Source organism: Saccopteryx leptura, chromosome 1, assembly GCF_036850995.1.
Source record: "Saccopteryx leptura isolate mSacLep1 chromosome 1, mSacLep1_pri_phased_curated, whole genome shotgun sequence".
In the NCBI taxonomy this organism is placed as follows: Eukaryota; Metazoa; Chordata; class Mammalia; order Chiroptera; family Emballonuridae; genus Saccopteryx; species Saccopteryx leptura.
The window spans coordinates 184,730,432-184,753,919 of NC_089503.1; the positions used below are offsets into that span (position 1 = coordinate 184,730,432).

At 46.1% G+C, this 23,488-nt stretch overlaps 1 protein-coding gene across 7 annotated transcripts in view; it reads left to right on the forward strand.

Moving 5' to 3' along the window:
• Positions 1 to 23,488, forward strand: part of GPR137B (G protein-coupled receptor 137B) — a 72,991-nt gene that overhangs the window by 17,266 nt on the left and 32,237 nt on the right. For 6 of the 7 annotated variants that reach the window (XM_066382738.1, XM_066382747.1, XM_066382785.1 and 3 more), the window contains exons 2-7: positions 180 to 229; positions 7,312 to 7,534; positions 9,493 to 9,642; positions 12,302 to 12,430; positions 20,593 to 20,717; positions 22,230 to 22,337. In XM_066382738.1, coding sequence (XP_066238835.1) covers positions 180 to 229; positions 7,312 to 7,534; positions 9,493 to 9,642; positions 12,302 to 12,430; positions 20,593 to 20,717; positions 22,230 to 22,337 — 785 coding nt within the window. Of the gene's footprint in view, positions 1 to 179; positions 230 to 7,311; positions 7,535 to 9,492; positions 9,643 to 12,301; positions 12,431 to 20,592; positions 20,718 to 22,229; positions 22,338 to 22,441; positions 23,012 to 23,488 lie in introns of those variants that run through there. The other variant, XM_066382766.1, reaches the window with a different exon arrangement.

Below are 23,488 nucleotides of genomic sequence, written 5' to 3' on the forward strand. Positions count from 1 at the left end.
CCATTTAAAATACCTTTATTTTAAAGCTGTAGGCACAGCCTAAAAAGCATTTAGCTTAGCGAACATTCTCACCCAGCAGACATCCGGCACCTGGGAAGACGGAGGGGATTCTGAGCAGTGATTCAGTTCTCAGTGTCAGCTTATTGTGTCCCCAACCCACCATGTTTCTGTCATTGCAGGTGATTTTCAAAGCCAAGTCAAAATATTCTCCAGAGTTACTCAAATACCGGTAAGTACGGGTGTTTTCCTGAGAAAAAAGGTGAAAAGGGGCTGCGAGAGCCGCCCGACAGCCACAGGGCTTTCTGGGTCTCACAGCATGTCTGCCTAGGATAGGAGCAAGGGTCCCTGGGCTCTTCACCAGAGAGAAAGGAGAGGGGGCTAAACCCGCAGCCCACAGCCCCGAGCCTGTGGGGGACGCTGGGAGTGCAGGCCTCAGCAGAAAGCAGTGGGTCCCTGATGCTGTGGCCAGGTGTCCCCTCCTGTCCCTCCCTGTCCCCTTCCCACCCTCTAGCGGTGCGGCTGTGGTGGAGCCTGTCCCCGTGTTCTACCTGGTCCCCTTGTGTATTCACCACCTGCCAGTAGGCTCTGTTCCCTAGAGCTCCAGGGCACAAGTACAGCTGCCATAACTCCCTCCATGTTCAGCAAATTGGTTTTGACCATTAAATATTCACCTGGGCAGAGAAGTAGGCTGAGTCCTAGAGAGGTAAACACTGTGACAATGAAGATGTCCTCAATAGCGGAAAAACTCACAGAATCAGGCCATGATGTGGTGGGCGCAAGGGTAGTCTGTGCTGGGGACCATGGGAGTCACTGAAATGTGGTGGCAGAAGTGAGGCCCATGCTGAGATGAAGAGGAGAGGCTCGCATCCAGAGGGAAGGCCTCATTTATGTGCAGAGGGGGCCTCTTTCCGAGGGTGCAGAGAGCTCTGTGACCCCCCAGTGAAGAAGCAGCAGCTGACAGAGGTCAGACTTGGGCAGGGGGAGGGAGACCAAGTGTCCAGAGACATGAGGTGGGTGCATTAGGGTGTCCTGATGACCCTGTCCAGGAGACCTGCACACAAGAGCAAACATTTCTGGAAGGGTGACTTTGGCTGATTACCTTCTTGAACGAAAATGGGAATTTCATTATTTTATTACTTTAAAAATATGCAAATATGTATACATATTTTATTTAAATATATCTTAACTTTATAAAGACTTTTTAGTTAAAATTCTGAAGGTGTATATTTTAATCCCCATTTTATATCCAAAGAAACTGAAGTTCAGAAAGTTATGTAACAGTATCAGCCAAGATCCAAACAAGGAAACTTCGTGGTGCCATATTGTTTTCCTCCTGACCTGGGCATCTCCCTTTACTGCTTTTTGGTTCCTGTTTCCATCAGACTATTCCGCTGGGACTCCATAGGCTGAGACTCTCGTCCCAAGGAGGGAGTTTAAAGTAGCAAGTCCAAGTAGACAGTCCCTCCTGTCTCTAAGTATCCTTTCCTTTGCCCTCTAGCCCCTGACCTGGCCAGCTGGAGGGGGTTGGAAGGCTAGGAACAGACAGTGAGTGAAGATGGGGGTGGGGAAAGAATGTTCTGATTGGATTGTGGGGCTGACCTTATCTTGGGAATGCTTGATGGAGGCTGGGGTAACTAGGTGAGAGAGCTTCTGAAAGTGAACCGTGAAAGTGTGGTCAAACAGGAAGACTTTTAAACATTTTCAACCCTTACACCTGGGGATGGGGTCTTTCAGGTGAGACAACATGGTGGGAGGGAACCAAAGTACAGACAGACAGGCTTGCTGGTGGGTGTGAAGGCTTTTATTGGGAGAGGGTTTGCAAAGTTGAAGGGAGAAGTACACCTGGAATCAGATGTTAGAGGTGAGATGTTTGGGCCAAGAAGGGTGTCTTGAAGCCAGGAGGCTAAGTTTTCAATGGGAGAAACCTGTTAACTCAGATCTGATCATTTAGTCACCAGGTGTAAAAAAAATCCTGGGCCCTGGCCTGTTGGCTTAGTAGTAGAGCATCCGCCCAATGTGTGTGGAAGTCCCAGGTTCGATTCCCGGCCAGGGCACACAGGAGAAGTGACCATCTGCTTCTCCACCCATTTCCCATCTCTCTCCTTCTCTCTCTCCCTCTCTCTCTTTCTCTCTCTTTCCTCCTTGCCCCTCTCTCCCTCGTTCCTCCTCCCACAGCTATGGCTCGAATGGTTCGAGCAAGTTGGCCCCATGGCCTCCCCTCGGGTGTCAGCAACAGAGCAACACCCGAGATGGGCAGAGCATCACCCCAGAGTGGGCTTGCTGGGTAAATCCGGCTGGGGGGCATGCAGGAGTCTGTCTCTCTGCCTCCCTGCCTCCCCCTTAATAATAAAAAAAAAAATTCTGAAAGTTCTCGGGTTTCTGCACATCTGTGGTTTCCTGTAATGCCTGCTTCTCTCTCGAGCCAGATTCCAGTGCAGCATGTCAGGCCACGATTGATCCCTTGAGAAACTTTGGCATGTCAGCTTCTAAATGGATCACAAGCCATGAGTCTCAAACTGGTTGAAACTCCCTGCCCAGCCTACCTTTTCACAGATATCCACCAGGTCTGAGATTTGGGGAATTGCTGCCTGTTTGATTCAGTTTTTCTGTTTCTTGGTCTATGTTTTTTTTTAAACAAGAATATGTTGATTTTATTGTTGCAACTGTTTTTCCTCCATTTTTGATTAAAAATAATAAAAAATATAATGAACCAGGCTTTGCTTTTCCTTTTCTGTGAGAACTCGAAGGATTTATTAACACTATCCCCTCATATTAGGAGGCAGCAAAGTACTGTCAGGTTGACCCAAGTCTGGTATTCCTGTCGTGATGCCTGAGGGTAACCGGGCAGGGCTATGGGCTGCCCAGGACTTGCCCAGCTCTGCTATTGAGAAACTATGTGAGTGTGTTATGAGTGTGATTAAAGAAGATCGTTCCATTTAGGAATCTGGAAATTATGGTGGAATTTGTGCTGTTGAGAAAACGAGTAGGAGCATGAGGAGCGAAGCGTGGACATGGTCTGAGGGGACTCTGGGCAGGCTGTTGGAATGTGGGTCTGGACCTAGGCACTGGTTGAGATGGCTTTTATAACCTGGTACAGAAACTGTCACTGGCATGACCAGGTGGTAGCAGAGTGTTGGACTGGGATTTAAAAGACACAGGTTCAAAACCCTGTGCTCGCTGGCTTGAGCACAGGCTTATCCAACTTGAGCGTAGGGTTGCTGGCTTGAGTGTGGGGTTGCTGGCTTGAGCGAGGGGTCACTGGCTTGAGCATGGGGTCATAAACATGACCCCATGGTTGCTGGCTTGAGCCCAAAGATTGCTGGCTTGAGCCCAAGGTCGCTGGCTTGAGCAAGGGGTCACTTGCTCTGCTGTAGCCCTCCAGTCAAGGCACATATGAGAAAGCAATCAATGAACAACTAAGGTGTCGCAATGAAGAATTGATGCTTCTCATCTCTTTCTCTTCCTGTCTCTGTCACTATCTGTCCCTCTCTCTGTCTCTCTGTCTCTGTCACAAAAAAAGAAGAAGAAGGAGAAGAAGAAGAAAGAAAAAGAAGAAAGAAGAAGAAAGAAGAAGTCACTGAAGGAAGAGGATGTGTAGGGAAGAGCCCAGACTGTGTTCATCACTTCGTCACTTTGAGGAAAGAGGAAGAGGAAGCAAGGCTGCAAGGACAGCCTCAGATGGGGAGGAGGGGCACTCAGAGATATTGGGGAGATGGCGCCCCGAGTTACACCTTTTGGGCTTGGGGTCTGAGAGGGAGGTCAGCAGAGGGCCTGTGGACCCCTATGGAGGAAGTAATTGTCTAGAATTTGCTGTTGATGGAAGGAGGGCCTCTGCAGGGTGAGGACAGAGAGGACAAAACCAGAGATGTGGGACCCCTGAATCCTCCAGCAGTCCTTTGAGGAGGAAAGGAGTGTCTGCATTTCACAAGTGAGGACGCACAGCCAAGTGGCCGAGATCTCACTGCATGTCCCACACCGTCTTCTCTGGCACACCAGGCAGATGATGGGAAGGGGGTGCTGGATGGCTGAGTTACCACGTGTGACAGTCTGCTCTGGGAAGGGCACAGGGTCCAGTTGAGCATTGTGCAGCCACCTGCTGGGTATGGGTTACACCCAGCCTCCTGGCCCGTCACCCTCTCTGCACTTCCCCAGTGTCGCAGAGGCCATATACTGCTTTCATCACAGGAAAGGGCGAATAAGAATTTCTCTCTGCTGCCGAGTTTAAAGCCACACCCGCGGGAGCCATCTGGGAAAGTGAGGTATGCGGAGGGCAGAGGGTGCTTTCAGAGGCTGCCAGTGCTGTGTACATGGGGGTGTCACACCATCCAGGGCCCATGTGCATCCCAAAGGCACAGCAGATAATAAAAAGAGGGCTTTCAAGAAACCAGAAAGCAGAATTTTGGTGATTCCAAAAACACCCTCCCTTGGTCTCTTTCTCTATGCCCCCGACTTCTCCATCTGTGAGAACATGGTTGAGGACAAATAACAAATGTAATAATTCCACGAGCCACAAATTGTGCTGACTGCCTTACGCATTCTCTGCCCGGCCCTCGCAGCAGCCCCACGTGAGTGGCACCGACCCCTTACTGAGTGTCTGTACAGAAGGAAGTGGAGGTGCCCAAGGTCTCGTGCAGAGTTCACATCCCCTGACTCTGACCGACCAACCCCCTTCCTGAAGGCACACGCAGGGCTTATGGGAGGTTTCAGGAAAAGAGGAAACATCCCCGTGTCGGATGTACAGTGTTTCGCCTGGCAGGAGGACCCTGATCTTAGCGATGGGAAGTGGGAAGCAGCATCCTGGACCTGATGGCTAGGGCAGGAGTCCTGTGCACCAGCTTGCCATTTTGGCACTGGGGACACAGTGGAGGTGGGGGCACCCTTCCTGAGCTCAGTCTGCTCAGGGAAATGGTGACACCCAGAGCTGAACAGCTATGCCCTGTGTACTTTGTAATGGGACCGCAGTGGGCTGTACAGAGGCCTATTGTCTGGGAAGAGCTTTGGGAGGTGGTGCAGGCAGTCCATGCAGAGGGACCAGCAGGGACCATGACAGTTGGTGAGAGAATGAGATGGATTAGAAGGGCCTTAACCAAGTGATGACTTTAGTAATGACTTCATATTGATATTTAGTTTTCAAAATAATCTGTTGCTGATTGAAAAGCTTTCATGTCATAACTACAGTTGAAGCTGATCTCTAAGATGGCTAAGCCTGCCTGTCCCACCGCATGGCATAGCCCCACAGGTGGTGGGTGGCTCAGCCCTTGGCTCCCCCACTGATCTTACCTCCTTTAGGGGTACCACCTGTCCAGGTCCCACCGGCTATGCTCCCTCTTCAGCTCTGGGGTCATTGTCTCTTGTCTGAAGTACCTTCATCCTGTCCAGGCTCCATTGTTCCTTTGCTTATCTACTTGTGGGCCCTCAGCCCCCTCAGTTCCTCTCCCACCCTGGCTGCCCCCTGCAGGCTAGCCCAGACCCGGTGTGGTCTCTGGCATTTCCGACTTTGTACAGATCATACCCTTCTCTCTCTCCCATGCGCTTTGTCCACCCCTCCCGGATCTGCCCAGTCACCCTGGGCTGCTGGGGCTCAGACCACTTCTCCATCTCGTTACCTCTACACCAGCCCAGGGCTGTGGAGGGAGCACCTCCATTCTCTGTCTCCACCTTGAAAGACGCAATTGCTCCAGTTCTGGCTATTTCCCCAAAAAGGGACAGTCTCACAGCAGCTGGGATTTAGTGTTTGCAGGGAAGAAGAGGGCCGCCCCTGTTAGAGACCCATCGTCCTGCGCCCGGTTCAGGTGCATGTGTTCATTTGGACTCGTTCCTCCCTCTTCCCCGCCTTCATCCTCTCAGACGTATCTATGGAGCTCCTCCTGGTGCTATGTGGACAGAGGGGTGATGGAAAGAGCCAATGTCTCCATCTTCCTGGAGCTCTCCATCTAGATAGGTGTGTGGTCAGACCGTGTCCACGTGCTGTAGTACCAGCTGTGAGCAGTCTGTGAAGTTCAAGTGCAGAGACCAGGAAGGCAGATGTCAGAGAGACCCGGTGATGTGCTGTGTGTGCATGGAAGGGGTGCAGGAGTCAGGAGAGGCTTCTGGGAAGAAGTAATATTTGAGCTACAGCCTGAAGGATTAGGAGTGAGGTTGGCAAAGTTCCTGTAATAGGATAACGGGTTTTGACAATGACCGGTAGGTGAGAGACTTTGCCCATGTATAGTAAATTATTAATTGCAAAACATAAAACCCCATTAAAGTTAGCTGAGGTATGTAAGAGGTTATTAGATGGCCCTGACACCTGAGCAGAAGGTAAAACTGCAGCTGCACCCCTCTCTCTCTGTATCCCACCCTCCTCCTTCGTCACATGGGCCCCTTTCAGTCCTGTGGTGTCTGTAGCTGGGACTAGAGTCAGGTTTTTGTGTCCTGGTCTGTGTTAGCTTTGAAATCACATCACTGTCAGGCTTCAAAAGCACTTCTAGTTAATTTTTTCTGCTTTTGGACTTGCAAGCATTCAACTGAAACCAGTCTGGTTTGGAGTCCAGCAAGCTTGACTGCTATTGGTGTGTCTGTTGGATGATGGCTACCCGAAGGAAACATGATGAATGTACAGGCTGCTGAGTGCCTTTTTAGGAAATTTGAGAAATCTTCATGCAGACCGTTAGGAAGTATGTGGCTCTGAGAAACTATAAATTCGAAGTGGTCAGTGACCAGGACAGCATGCAGCCTTGGGCAAGGTGTGGCAGCTTTTCCATCCCGCATCCTGTAGTAAGGGTCCCCAGGTACAAGTGAGCGCCACCTACCCAACTTCTACTTCATCAGTGACTTTGTTTGGGTGAAACCCATTATAAACATGTCACTTCTCAAAGACAACCTGTATGGTAGGTGTTATTTCATGTGTTTTCAGTTGATGAGACTGTGTGGCTTGTGCAGGTTAATTTTGCTCAAGTTCCCGGATTGCAGGGTAGGGAGCATATTCATTGAAACCAGCCCCTATGCCAAGCCCATGCTCTGTGCTCAGGATTAGTCCTGTATGCAGTGAGCAAACGTTCACATCTCCTTCAGTCTTCACACCACTTGGGGACCAGGAAGTGAGGCTGTCAGAGCTGCAGTACTTTTCCGATGGCACAGCTTGTAGTCAATCTGTCATCTGAGTCCTGGACAGTCCCACTCCCAAAGCCCATCTCTGAAATGTTTGCTAACTTTGGCACGTGCCGCTTCTAGCAGTTCACCAAAACTTACCAGTTTTCTTCTGGGTTGACCCAGAATAAGCAACCACCATGCAGGTATTAGTGCCTTACGCTGTGCCTGTCGCCCTTCCAGGCTACCCCTATACCTGGCCTCACTCATCATCAGTCTCATTTTCCTGTTGGTGAATCTAACCTGCGCAGTGCTGGTGAAGACAGGGAGCTGGGAGCGGAAGGCCATCGTGTCCGTGCGCGTGGCCATCAATGACACGCTTTTTGTGCTGTGTGCCATCTCGCTCTCCATCTGCCTCTACAAAATCTCCAAGATGTCCTTGACCAACATTTACTTGGAGTCCAAGGTAAGGGGGAAATGTGGCCAAGAGCCCTCTGTTCAGCTTGTTCTAAAAATAGTTTACTGGTTTGCAGACAGACTCAACAAACATCTTCTACACCTGACCTGCAAATGATTAGCCACACACACCCTGGTGGCTGAAATGTAGAGGTATATAAGTCACTGAACTTTGTACACAAGAAATTTTCTGTTTCAGTGGCTTGATGTGCCAGTGTGCAGAATTCCTGATTACAGATATGATGGTTTCACCTCTATTTTATAGGATGAGTGGGGTAGATTATGCTAAAAATGTTACTAAAAACACACACCTATGTTCACTGCATTTCAGGCACTTTTCTGAGCACTCACAGGTGTAAGCTCTCAACTGTGGGAGTCCGTCTTATCTCCACTTTATAGATAAGGGAACTGAGGCATAGAGGTCACTGGGCTACCCCAGGCATGTAGCTACTAGATGCAGAGCCCAGAGTCGGCTTTGGCAGTCACTGAAGGATCTGTCCTCTTCCCCCGGACTGCACTGCTATAGCCTTGGGTGCAGGCTCCCCCGATTGATGACGCCTAGGAGGGAGGTCTCCTTAGTGGTGGGAACTGCCTTGCAGTTCAAGGTGCTTTCCTTGTCGTTGGCTGTTCAGGGATGGAGCCGGTCCAGCTCTTGGCTTGCTCTCTCGTTCACTGCGATGCCTTACACCCAGAATATTTTCTCCTTTCCTTTCCCACAGTCACACACAGGAACTAATATGCTGCGTGGGCTGTGGTGCTGAGTGCTCGACCAGCCTGACCCCAGTTCTTCCTCCATCCACAAACCTAGCGGAGTATGGAAGGCAGGGAGCAGATGCCGGGCGCTTGCTGGCTCTGGGATCTCAGCCCTGGGTCACTCAGCCTCTGGCCTTGGTTCTCTCTAGTGGTTTCTGTGGCCCCTCTGCTCCTAGAATTCCATGGCTGCGTGTCCTGGGGTGTACCTCTGTCTGCCTCCTCTGCCCTGGGGCCCATCTGGCTGTGAGACACTCTGTCTCCCACTTTTGTGTCTCCCACAGTTTTGAGTCTTCAGTGGTTGGTAGATTCAAACCTGTGCCTCTAACTTTGTAATATAATATAAAGCCTTAATCAGAGCATCCTGTGAATTGGTAGAATTCTTGTAAAATCCTGAAAGTTAGTGCAGTAGACTAGTTTTTCATCTATAAAATTTTGATGAATTTCAAATTTGATTTTGCTTTAACTTTCTGTCATTCACATTGTCTCCCACATAGAGAGTCTAAGGTGTTTAAAACAGAATTGTGGTTTAGAGGAGGGTTTAGTTTTAAATTGTCACACACCACTGAGGTCACTCCCGTGGCAAAGAAACTAAGTGCACCTGGCAGAATTAAATACCTTGGATGTAGTTAGTGACTTCCAAATGCAAAACCCAAACATGAGTTTCAGTTTTCTTGTTAACTGTCTGTTTCTAGCTAGGGGTCCTTTAACTGACTGTGGAAATTGCACTTCACAGTTTGGTCATGAATCATGGCTCTCCCCCAAACTCCAAGCCCACAGTCATGTTGGACCTTTGTCCTCCCAGCCTGGAAGACTCTGGTTTTGAGAAAGCGCTCATTGCCCAGAGCCACTATCATGAGCACAGCTCTGTCCTGGCCCCTGGCCAGAGGCTGGGCACTGGGCTCCCAGGTCAAGAAGGTCCTCTTGGAGCTGCCTGTAGCACTTAGAGATTTAACAAGAAAGCCGTCTGACTTTCTTAGGAGCCTAGGCCTCAGGTAAATGGCCCACATTTAACCTGTTAAGGGTACTTTTGAATCAGCTCCCAGGCTTTATTTAAAGCATCTGTGTACATATCATTTGAAATTTTCGGAAGAGCTGTGGGATGTGAAGTCTGGACAGGGCTCTGAGGCAGGAGGGTTCTGACAGAGGTGGGGACACAGGTGGTATTCTGGGCAGAGCCTGGTACAGGCGTGCCCCTCAGGGCTCCCGCTTTTCCAGGGCTCCTCCGTGTGTCAAGTGACCACCATCGGTGTGACCATCATCCTGCTGTACACCTCCCGAGCCTGCTACAACCTGTTCATCCTGTCCTTTCCTCAGAGCAAGAACATCCACTCCTTCGATTACGACTGGTACAACGTGTCAGACCAGGTCAGTGGGCTCCGTGAGGCGGCACCTGGGGACGCCTCTGCTCTGCAGCATTTTCTGTGGTGGAAAGTGTGAAGCTCTTTGCTTTTGCAGTTAAATAGCTGGGTGACATTGGGAGACCCTTACCTGTGTGGTGTCTGCAGCCTCATCTGTAAATGTTCCAGCTCACATGTCTTCTCTGAAACCAGGACACACATGCACGTGTGCACATCACACACACACACACACACACACACAGCCTCCTTTCTCTTTTGTATCTTCTGGGGGCTCTTGTCAAGCAGCACTTAAATTTTTTAAGTGCTTCTTTCAGAATGTAAATGGTCTTATTGAAGGGTGGAATGTGCACAGGTGAAACATTATATTTAGGCTTCAGAAACTACCTGGAACTACAAAGTTATGATTTGTTTTAATGGAGTGTGAACGCTAATAGCATTTGAGGAAATCTAGATGCAAGTGACTGAGGACATTAAGAGTTAGTAAAAGCTCATTTTACCAGTGGTCTCAGTATGATGCTGTCTTTTTAATATATTCTGGGAATTCACAAATTACAAAGCAAATAAACAAAGGCTTATAAAAAAGCATCTGGCGTCCATGTTCACAAAATCTCAAAAAAGAATGAGTACAGTCAAAACTGAGATTTTCTAAGAGTAACAAATAAATAAGAACAAATATCAAACAAACAAAAAGAATGAGAATGATGCCTAACCAGGTGGTGGCGCAGTGGATAGAGCGTTGGACTGGGATGCAGAAGGACCCAGGTTCGAGACCCTGAGGTCGCCAGCTTGAGCGCGGGCTCATCTGGCTTGAGCAAAGAGCTCACCAGCTTGGACCCATGGCCCCTGGCTCCAGCAGGGGGTTACTCGGTCTGCTGAAGGCCCGCAGTCAAGGCACATGTGAGAAAGCAATCAATGAACAACTAAGAAGTCGCAACGCTCAACAAGAAACTGATGATTGATGCTTCTCATCTCTCTCCGTTCCTGTCTGTCTGTCCCTGTCTATCCCTGCCTCTGTTAAAAAAAATAAAAAAAAAAAGGAATGAGAATGAGTTTGTATTCTCTCATTTGACGATTCTTGTTTCTGGCCCTGGACAGAGTTCCAAGGGTACAAACGTGGACATATTACCTCCCACCGTGCTGGAGTGGACGCCCCCTGAGCCAGAGACACGCAGAAAAGCATTACCATAAAGAAATAGACCTTCTATAAAAAAGTCTCTCAGATCAGATTGCAAAAGCTCCTGCTCTCTTCCTGGAGAAATACTGAATACCTACCGTATACAGTTCACTTCTGAAGTCCCCATTGGGTCTCAGATCCTGGACCAAACTAGGACTATGGAGGAGAGAATGAAATGACCGTGGTAAAACCTGTGAGGAGGAGATGTCCTTCAGGGGAGGCACACGCAGGGTGTTTGGATTAGAAAGGATTAACACGACAACACGAATCACCACCCCTACTCCAGATCAGTACTGCAAACGCAGGATGGGACAAAGTGGAGAAGCACAGCTAAAGGTGTGCCTCACTTTGAGAATATCAAATATATAAAAACTGAAACTTTAAACAATGATAGAGACTTACTCATGATACAGAAAGGATTTTTTAGTGTAGTAAAATATAAAATTGACTTTCTTAACCTCCCATGAATGTGCAGCTCAGTGGTGGTGTTAAGTGCATCCCCATTGTTGTGCAGCTGTCACTGTCATCTCCACAACTTTCTCATTGTCCCAGATTGAAACTTTTAAGTCCATTCAACAAGGATTTGGTTTTAACAAAATAATTATTTCAATTTTTCTTTCAAGTAACAGGTTTTAACAAATTTAAAATATGATCACAACTTTTAAAATTCTTTTGTTTTTAGGGGTTTATTTATAGCTCTTTAAACCCATGTGTGGCAGCCAGTAAAATCCAGGAATAAAGCAAATGGCCCCCGTTACATGTGTAACTCGTGCAGAAGGGGAGCACCATGCTAGTTAGAGCCACAGTGCAAGAGGCAGGCTCTGTGGGTACATGGCCAGTCTGGCTGCTATTTGTATGATATGTACTGTGTGATAGGAAGTAAGAGGGTTCTATTTAGGCGATTGGCCCTTTGTGGCTTATTTTGGTGCACTTTCTTTGAAATGGTGGACTTCCTGGTAGAGTTGCCCAAATACACCTATGCACACACTTCTTACACACCTTTCACCTGCCCCCAGAAGAGAAACACTCCACATTGAGGCCACTGGCCAGCTTTCTGGTCCAAAACCCGACCTTCTGGACTCCGAGAACTGTTTTCTAAATGTCTTACTTGCAGTGCAAAAGAATGAGATAACATTTCTGTGAAGAGAAGTTTAAAAATGGATGTGTATAACCTAGGGGTAAGACTAAAATAAGTTCCAGGCTGCTCTCAAGAATTTGGGAGAAGGCAACATATTCTCCTTACTCCGTTGTTAAAGAAAAGAAACTCAGTAGCAATTTGAGACTCAAATCTGGACATAAGGAAGATTTTGTAGGGTGAAGTATTAAAACCCCAGATCTACGTCTGAACCATTAGTGTTATCTGTTTCTACTACCCAGTTTTAGGGGAGAGGGCTGCTCTGTAGCCGAGTTCGTCTCTGTTCGCGTTAGAAAGACAGGGTCCAGTTTATTCCCCCTGCCCTCAGTCTGCTGATGCGCCTCCTCCCTCTCACAGGCGGACCTGAAGAGCCAGCTGGGGGACGCCAGCTACATGGTGTTTGGAGTCGTCCTCTTCGTGTGGGAGCTCTTACCTACCACCTTAGTTGTTTACTTCTTCCGCGTTAGAAACTCGGCAAAGGACCTTGTAAGTAAACCATTTCATATTTGCAGAGAATATCGACTATTTCTGATCGTAAACATGCCATTAGAATTCTTTCTTAGATTTTCAGTAGAGAGCCTGTTCCATCCTTTTGTGATATAAAAACTTCCCATATTGAGACTTTTTCCTCCTTTGATTCTCTTTTGAGGGAAATGTGTTTTTCAGATTAGCTTTATCTTACAAGGGAAATGAAAGTAAGTTGCATCTCCAGGCCTGGAGAGAGTGATTAACTATTGTTTCTAATGCACCAACAACCTCATTCTATTTGAGCCTTGACTTGCTGTGAACCAAATCTGTTTGCCTCTATGTTAGCAAAGAAAAATAGAGAATGGTAAATTTAGTTCTTCACCCCTATCTTATGTGGAATGAGCTGATAGAGATTTAAAACCATTGTGAACAATGCTAAAGCCACTCCCCCAATCTGGTCACATTTCTGCTCAACCAACTTTAAATTCTTTATGAGAGCAGAACAGAAAATGCAAACTGCGGCCATGAGGAAGCTCTGCTCTATAAATTATTCCAACCACACTGACAAGTGGTAGAATTTTGAATCACTGGTGTATGAAACCCATGGAAAAAGATAAAGAATGGTTTTTGTCCAGTGTAGGCAAAATGTGGGTGGTAAGGAAAGCAGAAGTACAATAATCTGCTGTGTTTTGTTTTGTGTTCTTGTTCATCTCTTGCTAGTCACTAAGGAGCCAGGAATAAAAAAAATGTGAGACTGGAGTGGGTGGGCAGTGATGCCAACCTGACAGATGAGCCCTTCAGAGAGAATGGGCCCTTCTTTGAATGTTTGATAAAATTCTCTGTGAAGCCATCTGGTCCAGGAAAGCATTTCCTACATCTCAGGGTCTGTTTCTGTCCTTTTATTATTATTATCTGACCTCAGAGTGCATAAAGTCAGACCCTCAACACTTTTATCATTGGCTTCATACATTGCTTTCGGTTGTGTGGACATTTTAATAATGTTAATTCTTTCTGTCCATGAACACGGTATATATTTCCATTTGTTTGTATTTTCAATTTTTTTCTTAAGTGTGTTATAGTTTCCTGATTACATTCTTTAAGTGTATTCAGAAAACTGAATACAGGTCTTTTACCTCCTTGGTTAAATATATTCCTAGGTACTTTATACTTTTTGATGCAATTGTAAAGGGAATTGTTTTCTTAATTTCTCTTTCTGATAGTTTGTTATTATGTATAAAAATGCAACCAATTTCTGAATATTAATTTTGTATCCTGCTACTTTACTAAATTCACTTACTAGTTCAAATAGTTTTTTGGTGGAATCTTTAGGGTTCTTTATCATGTCATCAGCAAATAATGAATTTTACTTCTTCCTTTTAAATCTGGATTCCTTCTGTTTCTTCATGACTTCCAGTACCATGTTGAATAAGAGTGATGAAAGTGAACATCCCTGTCTTGTTCCTGATCTTGAGGAAAACAACTTAGTTTTTCCCTGGAGAACATGATGTTAGCTGTGTGTTATGGCCTTTAGTAGGGTTGAAGTATGGTCCCTCTATTCCCATTTTTCTGAGAGTTTTTATCATAAATGTATGTTCAATTTTGTCAAATGCTTTGTTGCATCTGTTGGTATCATCATACAATTTTTATCCTTCATTTTGCTTATGGGATATATCATGTTAATTAATTTGTGAATATTGTACCAACCTTGCATCCCAGGGACAAATCTCACTTGATCATGGTGTATGGTCTTTATAATGTATTGCTGAATTCGATTTGCTAATATTTGTTGAGGATTTTTGTATCTATGCTCATCAGGGATATTGGCCTATAATTTTCTTTTTTTGTTGTGTCTCTATCTGGTTTTGGTGTTAGGGTAATGTGGGCCTCTTAAAATGAGTTTGGGGGCCTTCCCACATCTTGAGTGTTTTGGAATATTTGAGAGGGTAGGTATTTTTTTCTTTTTTACATGGACAGAGAGAGAGAGTCAGAGAGAGGGATAGACAGGGACAGATGGACAGGAATGGAGAGAGATGAGAAGCATCAATCATCAGTTTTTTCATTGTGAGACCTTAATTGTTCATTGATTGCTTTCTCATATGTGCCTTGACCGCGGGCCTTCAGCAGACCAAGTAACCCCTTGCTCGAGCCAGCAACCTTAGGTCCAAGCTGATGAGCTTTTGCTCAAACCAGATGAGCCCGTGCTGAAGCTGGTGACCTGGGGTCTCGAACCTGGGTCCTCTGCATCCCAGTCTGACACTCTATCCACTGTGCCACCGCCTGGTCAGGCAAGAGGGTAGGTATTAATTACTCTTTCAATGGTAGGTAAAGTTCATCTCTGAAGCCATCTGATCCAGGGCTTTTGTTTGTTGGGAGTTTTTATATTAATTACTGCTTCAATTTCATTCGCAGGTATCAGTCTGTTCAGAGTTTCTGATTCTTCCAGATTTGGCCTTAGAAGATTGTATGTTTCTAGGAATTTATCTATTTCTTCCAGGTTGTTTATTTTGTTGGCATATAGTTGTTCATAGTATTTTGATCATCATTTTTGTGTTTAGGGTGTCATTTGTTACTTCTCTTTTTTTTTTTAACTGTTGATTTGAAATAGAGGAAGGCGGGGAGAGAGAGAGAGAGAGAAGCATCAGGTTGTTGTTCCATGTAGTTGTGCACCCATTGATTGCTTTTCATATGTGCCCTGTTTGGAGGTCATGCTGGCACCCTCAGGATCGAAACCAGCAACCTCAGTGCTCCAGGAGGATGCTCTATCCCCTGTGCCACTGGTCAAGACATCATTTCCTTTTCATTTCTGGTAGATTGCTTGTCTGTTTCATTTAGTGTTTTTTTCTGGAATTCTAGCCCATTCTTTGATTTAGGACATGTGTCCTTGTCTACTCGTTTTGGCCGTCTGTTTCTATGTATCAGGTAGATCTGCTTCATCTCTGTAGGTGACTTATGGGGCCCAGTGGCACAGTTCCACCAACCCCACCTGGTCACCCAAGCCCCGTGCTCTAGGAGTGCTTCCTGTGTAGACTGGCCTGTGTCCTCCTTTTGTAGTTGGGCCTCAGTAAATGCTGGCACGTCAGGGGTGGTATTGACCCTTGGGCAGGGTGTGAGGGCTGCCTGTGACTATAGCAGAGGAGCTGTTGTGCAGGGTTTGATCTCATGGAGGGGGAGTTCCTTTAGTGGGGCTCTTGTTAGTTATGGAGCCACTTGGGTGAGGTCTGAAGCCTGTTGGAAGGGGTTCTAGTGTGGGCAGAGGCTAGCTACCACTTATGCTGGGGCTTGGGGCTACTTGGTGAGGGTCACAGTGCGCACCAGGACTGGCCGTCATTCATGTGGGGTTTGTGGACCTTTGGGAGAATCTGCAGCATGAACCAGGACAGGCCACAGCTCTGTGGAGGGTCTGCTGCAGCCATTGGAAAAGGCTCTGTCCAGGTGAGTGGTTAGGTGGGGTGGGGTGATGTGGGGCAAGGCAAATGGTATAGCGGAAAGCAACAGACTTTTCCCCTGCATGCATGGGGCCAGCTGGCTGGGAGGAGAACTCAACAAAGGAACAACAGCGCCTGCCAAACATTTCTGTCCTGAGGGTCCCCGACACCAGCCCCTCTGTCCTTCACCCTCTTCCAGTGCGTCCTAGGCCCCCCTCAAGCTGCTGCCTCTGTGCTGGAGCTTGGAGTGAGTGAGTTAGTGTGTGAGCCCTGTTGAGCAGTGTCTCATTCTCCCATGGCCCTCCGTCTCTCTCAGATGTAATCTGCTGGTTTTCAAAGCCACATGTTACTGGCACCTCTTGCTGGCACGGATGCCCCAGGTGGGGTGCCGAGTGTGGAGTTTGAACCCCTTACTCCTCTTGGGGGGCCTCTCTAGGAGAGCTATTTTTCTTGTTTATTAATCACCACATATAGGTATGGGACCTGCTCAGACCATGTCTCCTGCCCTACCTGTCTCAATGTGGCGGCTTCTTCTTCTTTTTTTTTTTTTTTTTTTTTTTTTTTACAGGGACAGAGAGAGAGTCAGAGAGAGGGACAGATAGGGACAGACAGACAGGAACAGAGGGAGATGAGAAGCATCATCATTTTTTTGTTGCGACACCTTAGTTATACATTGATTGCTTTCTCATATGTGCCTTGACCGCGGGCCTTCAGAAAACTGAGTAACCCCTTGCTCAAGCCAGAGACCTTGGGTCCAAGCTGGTGAGCTTTTTTTTTTCCCCTCAAGCCAGATGAACCCGTGCTCAAGCTGGCGACCTTGGGGTCTTGAACCTGGGTCCTTCCGCATTCCAGTCCAATGCTCTATCCACTGTGCCACCACCTGGTCAGTCTGTGGCTTCTTCTTTATATCATTAGTTATAGGAGTTCTGTTCAGCTAGTCTTCAGGTGGTCCTCAGTGATGGTGGTGATTAATTTTGGTAGAATTTTTTGTTTTGTTTTGTTTTGTTTTGTTTTGTTTTAAGTGAGAGTAGGGGAGATAAAGAGATAGACTCCTGTGTATGCCTGGACCAGGATCCACCTGGTGACCCCCATCTAGGGCTGATGCTCTGCCCATCTGGGGCCATGCTTGCAACCAAGCCATTTTTAGTACCTGAGATGGAGGCTCCATGGAGCCATCCTCAGCACCTGGGTCAACATACTGGAACCAATCTAGCCATGGCTATGGGAGGAGAGGAGAGAGAAAAGAGACAAGGGGAAAGGGGAGGGGTGGAGAAGCAGATGGTCACCTCTCCTGTGTGCCCTGACCTGGAATAGAACCCAGGACTTCACACACTGGGTCAGTACTCTACCACTGAGCCAACCGGCCATGGCTTAATTTTGATAGTTTTGATGGGAGGAGGTGAGTTCAGTGTTTACACTGCCATTTTGACTCTGCCTCCTTTTAATACTCATTCTTAGATGAGGAAACAGAGGCTGTACATCGCATGGCTAGTAGGGGACAAGCCAGAATTCAAACCAAGCCAGTATGGCTCTTAAGCCCATGGTTTTAATTATTGTTCTACCCTGTGGCTTTCCTTGGCACAAACGTTATTAGGTTTGGAGAAGAAACTAAATTCCAAATATAGTACGTCCTCAATTAATACTTTTAATAGGTTTCTTTGACTTTAAGTGAAATGATATATAACAAAACCAGTTTTACAATTGGCTACTTGATATAAACAAGAGGTAAGGTCCTGTGTGTGGCCTCTCAGCAATGTTAGAATGAAATGTTATTCCAGGACCCACTATATGTATACCTCAGTAATGATCCTATTACTATCTATAATGTCTGTAATTGCTTGGAGAAAATATGGCCTAATATTCTTTTGGGGGGGAAGTTATAATTTAACTCACACATCGATTTTAAAAGAGCACAATACAGGTGGGGCTTTTCTTTTAAATGTTATCTACCAGATGGCCCAGGCCTGTTTGTTCAGTTAGAGCATCATGTCAAAACAACAAGGTTGCAGGTTCGATCCCTGGTCAGAGCACACATGGGAAGCAACCAGTGAAATGTACAACTAAGTGGAACAACAAATGAATGCTTCCCTTTCTCTCCTTCCCTACCTTTCCCTCTCCCTCTCTATCTCCTTCTCCCTTTTCTCTCCCTCTCTCTCCTCCTGTTCTTGTTCTGTCTCTCTAAGTGATCACTTTTTAAAAATATTATCTACCATTTATATCCATAATTCGTGGATACAAACAAGCCTTTACACTTGGTATATTCAAGTGTGCTGTCCACATCAAAATACCTGAGGTCCTTGGTGTACAATTTTCAGGCCATGTTCTGGACCAAGGTCAGAATCTCAGGTAAAGTTTGAGTATCTCCATATTTGTTTGTTTGTTTAAACAGCTTTGAGACATACTTCCCATACCATACAGTTCACCCATTACATGTGTACAGCCCAGTGGTTTCTTGTATACACAGATATGTGCAACTGTAACCAGGTTGTAGAACCTTTTTATCATCTCACAAAGATCATATATACCCTTTATCCATCACTCTCATCCCCTTCCCACCCCCCACTCCCCAGCCTACCCTTAGTCTACTCTCTGTATATAGATTTCTCATTCTCATATAAGTGGAGTCCTATTGTATGCAGTTTTTGGTGATGGCTTTTTTCACTTAGCATAATGTTTTCAGGGGTCATCCTTGGTGTAGCATGTATCAGGACTCCATTCCTTTTTATGGCTGAATAGTATTTCATTGTACAGATATATGATATCTTCTTTATCCATTCATTCATTGATGGACATTTGGGTTATTTCCATCTTTTGGCTATTGTGAATAATGCTGCCATAAACATTCATGTACAAGTTTCTGTGTGAACATATATCCTCATTTTTCTTGGGGATATATTTCAGAGTAAAATTACTAAGTCGTTTGGTAACTCTATGTTTAACTTTTTGAAAAATTGTCGGCCCTGGCTGGTTGGCTCAGTGGTAGAGCATCGGCCGATGTGTGAATGTCCCAGGTTCAATTTCCGGCCAGGGCACACAGAAGCAGAAGTGCCCGTCTGCTTCTCCACCCTTCCCCGTCTCCTTCCTCTTTATCTCTCTGTTCCCCTTCTGCAGCCAAGTCTCCATTGGAGCAAAGTTGGCCCAGGTACTGAGGATGGTTCCATGGTCTCCGCCTCAGGCGCTAGAATGGCTCCAGTTGCAATGGACCAACACCCCAGATGGGCAGAGCGTCACCCCCTGGTGGACATGCCGGATGGATCCTGGTCAAGCACATGCAGGAGTCTGTCTGCCTGCTGCTCACTTCATAAAAATACAAAAAAATAAAATAAAAATTGTCAATCTTGGTCCCACACAGAGTGCAGCATTTTCCATTCACTACAGTCATGTTTGAAAGTTCCAGTTCCTCCATATCTTTGCCAGCACTTGTTATCTGGCTCTGATGCCTGATTTCCTGGTGAGTGTGAAGTGCCAGCTCACTGTGGCTGCTGACTTGCCTTTCCCTGGTGACTGATGATGTCAGGCCACTTTTCACATGCTCATTGGCTTTCTTGGAGAAATGTCTCCTCAGATCCTTTGCTTATTTTTAAACTGAGTTGTCTGTTTATCAGTGAGTTGTAAGAGTTCTATATATATTGTAACTTTAAGTCCCTTGTCAGACGTGTGATTTGCAAATATTTTCTTCTATTCTTTGGCCTGTCTTTAAATTACTTGATGTTCTTTGAACCACAAAGGTTTTTAATTTTGATGAAGTCCAGTTTATCTGTTTTTTTCTTTTGTTGCTCATGCTTTGGGTGTTATATCTAAGAATTCTTTACCAGATTTTAGGTCTTGAAGATTTGCCCCGATGTTTTCTTCTAGGAGTTTTATGGTTTTTACTCTTACATTCAGGTCTATGGTCCATCCTGAGTTAACTTTTTATCTGAGCTACGGTCCAACCTCATTCTTTTGCATAGACGTTCTTGAACGGCTACAAATAAATTTTAAGGCATCACACCTTAGTTTAAGTTCCACTTGCTTCGCATATTTGATAGATCAGTCTTAGAAGAGCAAGAATTCATCTGTGGATCCCCTCACATAACAACTGTTCCACATCATTGGCTAACTTGTAAATAGACTGACTGCTAGTGGCGTGTCAAGGACATAGACCAATGCTGGTTTGTGGGGCTGGGTTTGCCACATCATGTAGTTCTGATCTGCTTACTCGAAACCCATCATTGGAAATTTTTTGAGGTGAACTCGGCATGGGGATGGGAACAGGATGATGTAAATTATAGAGGCACGGTATGCAAACTGGGTAAGAAACTTTTTCAAAACGGTTTCATTATTTGAAATGGTTGTGAATGCCCACATTATTATACAGGTTTATATCCAATTTGGGACCCTCTGGTTTGTCTAATTTGGGCGGTGTCTGGTTTTTTGTTAAGGGATTAATACTATGATAATTCAACATTGTAAGCAAAATTCTAAAAGAGGATTTTGTCTATACTGAGAAAAGAAATAGTCTATGGCCATGCCACCCTGAATGCACCCGATCTTGTCTGATCTCGAAAGCTAAGCAGGGTCGGGCCTGGTTAGTAACTGGATGGGAGAGAAAAGAAATAGTACCTCTCAAAAATAAAAGAGAAATGAATGCTGCAGCTGACCAGGCAGAAACTTTGTCCAGAGGGGCTGACACGTCTCCTGTGGGGGTCTTGTTCTCCTGTGTCTGATGTGAGACCAGTGTGGGAACATGTACTGAACCAGTATCTGTCTTTCTAGACCAACCCTGGAATGGTCCCCAGCTATGGATTCAACCCCAGATCCTATTTCTTTGACAACCCTCGGAGATACGATAGTGATGATGACCTTGCCTGGAGTATTGCCCCTCAGGGACTTCCGGGAAGGTAAGTCCCTTCCTCCTCCTCCTGCTCGGGGCCTGGTTACAGTTCCAGCTGGGAAAAATGTGTGGAGCCCCTGGAGCTGGAGGAGGATGGGAACAGGAGAGGTGGCACCCAGCATAAGGCTGAACACACTGTGTACCACACTGTAGACGCCCCCAGGACACGTGCTTCTGATGATGGTGACAGGGTTCCCTTCCCTTCCTCAGCCCTCTGATGCTTCAGCCACACGCTACTGCGAGAGATCACATCCCACTTTCAGCCTGTGCATGTGGGACTTGGAGGCCGGCAGGAGAGAGGAGGTCCTAGGAAAGGAAAGCCTCAGGCTGCATGTTTCTTACAAAGCTTACTATATGCAATCCTTTGTGAATTTAAAGAACTATCATTAACATTTTACCTAACCGCCCCCCAAAATAAAAAAAGAAAAGTTTTAGAAGACCTTAGAAAACCTTAAAAGCTCTGTGAAGAGAGCCCTAGTTTTAGGGACTGAGGAACTGAGGAAAAGCAGGAAGAATACATTGCTTTCTAAGTGGGTCAGGGAGCATAGATGCTGGTCAGATGAAATAAAAGATGGTGCTTAGGAAAAAGGAAGCAGACCAGTCCAAGCCAGCAGACATAGGGAGCATCAGTCACCTGGAAGTGAGCCAATAAACAGGGCTTCCTGACACCCAAACTTGTCCTAACCCACTTCCCTAAAACTGCTGCATGTCTTCTTGTCACCTGTATCTCTCTGTGTGTGCACTCTTCCCCCAGAGCACAGGGCTGAGGGAGTGCTCACTACCTACGCAGAGCAAGGTAAGACCTCCGTCCCCACACAGACAGGAAAATAACAACAATAATAATCGTATATCACTGAGTACTATATGTTAAGATACTGTTTTAAGCATTTTACAGGTATTAACTCAAAAAAAGCCCAACGAGGCAGTCACAGATAAAACTGAGGCACAGAAGTTACCTGCTTAAAGACGCACAGGTAGTGAATTATATGTACTCTACACTAAGATTCAGATACAGTTTGTTGCTAGAACATTTTGTTACACATTGTGATTGGTGTATGGTTCTAGTAATACTGTACTTGTGGGTTCTTTAGAAATCTTTAGAATTCAGTTGACTTTTGTGAGCAGACTTCTAGCCATTGCACATAGAACTAACTGTCTGGTGGAAAAATGGGCTTCAAGAAGCTGCCTGAAAAAATCTTGAGTCCCTGGCCTGGTGGCTCAGTGGGTAAAGCATCCTCCCAGCAAGCCAGAGGTTGTAGGTTCCATCGCTGCTCAGGACGCATACAGGAAGCAATCAGCAAGTATACAACGAAATGAAACAATGAGTTGATGCTTCTCTCTTCTCTCTGCCTTCCTCTCTCTCTTTTCTTCTCTTAAATCAATGGAAATACACACACAAAAAAACTTTGAATTGTTGGTAGTTTATACGAGATCCCAGTGCTATCTACGTACAGCAGGCATGTCATTAATAATAAGTACAATATTTCAAGTCACTGAAATACTTCTTTTTCTTTTTAAGTTTTGCTCCAGACTATTATGATTGGGGACAGCAAAGGAACAGCTTCCTGGCACAAGCAGGACCTTTAGCAGTAGACTCAGCTGTGGATCCTGACAGACCAAGCCACAGGTGGGCACCTGTCTTTGCTTCAAGCCCCGTCACTGCTGCCCTTGACATTCCCTTGCTCACCTGCTGTCTTGAGATATTGAATGCTTGGCATCTCCCTTATCCAGGCTTTTCCTTTCTCCTGCTTCGCCCTCGATGCCCTGACAACTGTCACTGCGGCTCATCTTCAGAAGAAGGTGGAATAGCTTTTCTAACCAGCCTCTGTTTCCACTGTCAACCTTGCAGGTTAAATCTTCTCCTTGGGCTTTAATTAGATATTTACTTTGAGGATGAGATCTTATTTAATATTGCTTATATTATGTGTATCTGTAGTTTTAAAGTCCTCAGTTTTGTTCTTTCTTTGTCCAGTTACCATAGTAGAGCTGACTGTCACGTGACATAAGCACAGAGTAGACTGTGGATTCAGGGACAGCGTCTTCTCTACCCTCCTTGGCTCTCTGCCCGCCTGCCAGTAATCTTTTCTCAGTGCTTAACTGTAGTAAGAGTATCTGACAGCTCTTTCTGGACAGTAAAGCACAGCTTTCTTGATAATCTGTCTTTTATGAAAGTTATATGCACTTTTATGTTTGCTTTTAATACTTATCACAATGTTAAGGCCCAATTTGATATCAATAATTTGAAAACTTAGCTATAAAACACTCAATTTTGATAAAATAAAACCATATATTGAATTGCGAGTCATTTTCAAAGAAAGTTATTTTTTTTTCTTTTCTTTTTTTTTTTTTTTTTTGTATTTTTCTGAAGCTGGAAACGGGGAGAGACAGTCAGACAGACTCCCACATGCGCCCGACCGGGATCCACCCGTCACGCCCACCAGGGGGCGACGCTCTGCCCACCAGGGGGCGATGCTCTGCCCCTCCAGGGCATCGCTCTGTTGTGACCAGAGCCACTCTAGAGCCTGGGGCAGAGGCCAAGGAGCTATCCCCAGCGCCCGGGCCATCTTTGCTCTAATGGAGCCTCGGCTGCGGGAGGGGAAGAAAGAGAGAGGAAGGAGAGGGGGAGGGGTAGAGAAGCAAATGGGTGCCTCTCCTGTGTGCCCTGGCCAGGAATCGAACCCAGGACTTCTGCACGCCAGGCCGACGCTCTACCACTGAGCCAACCGGCCAGGGCCTCTTTTTTTTTTTTTTTTTAACAGACAGAGCAAGAGTCAGAGA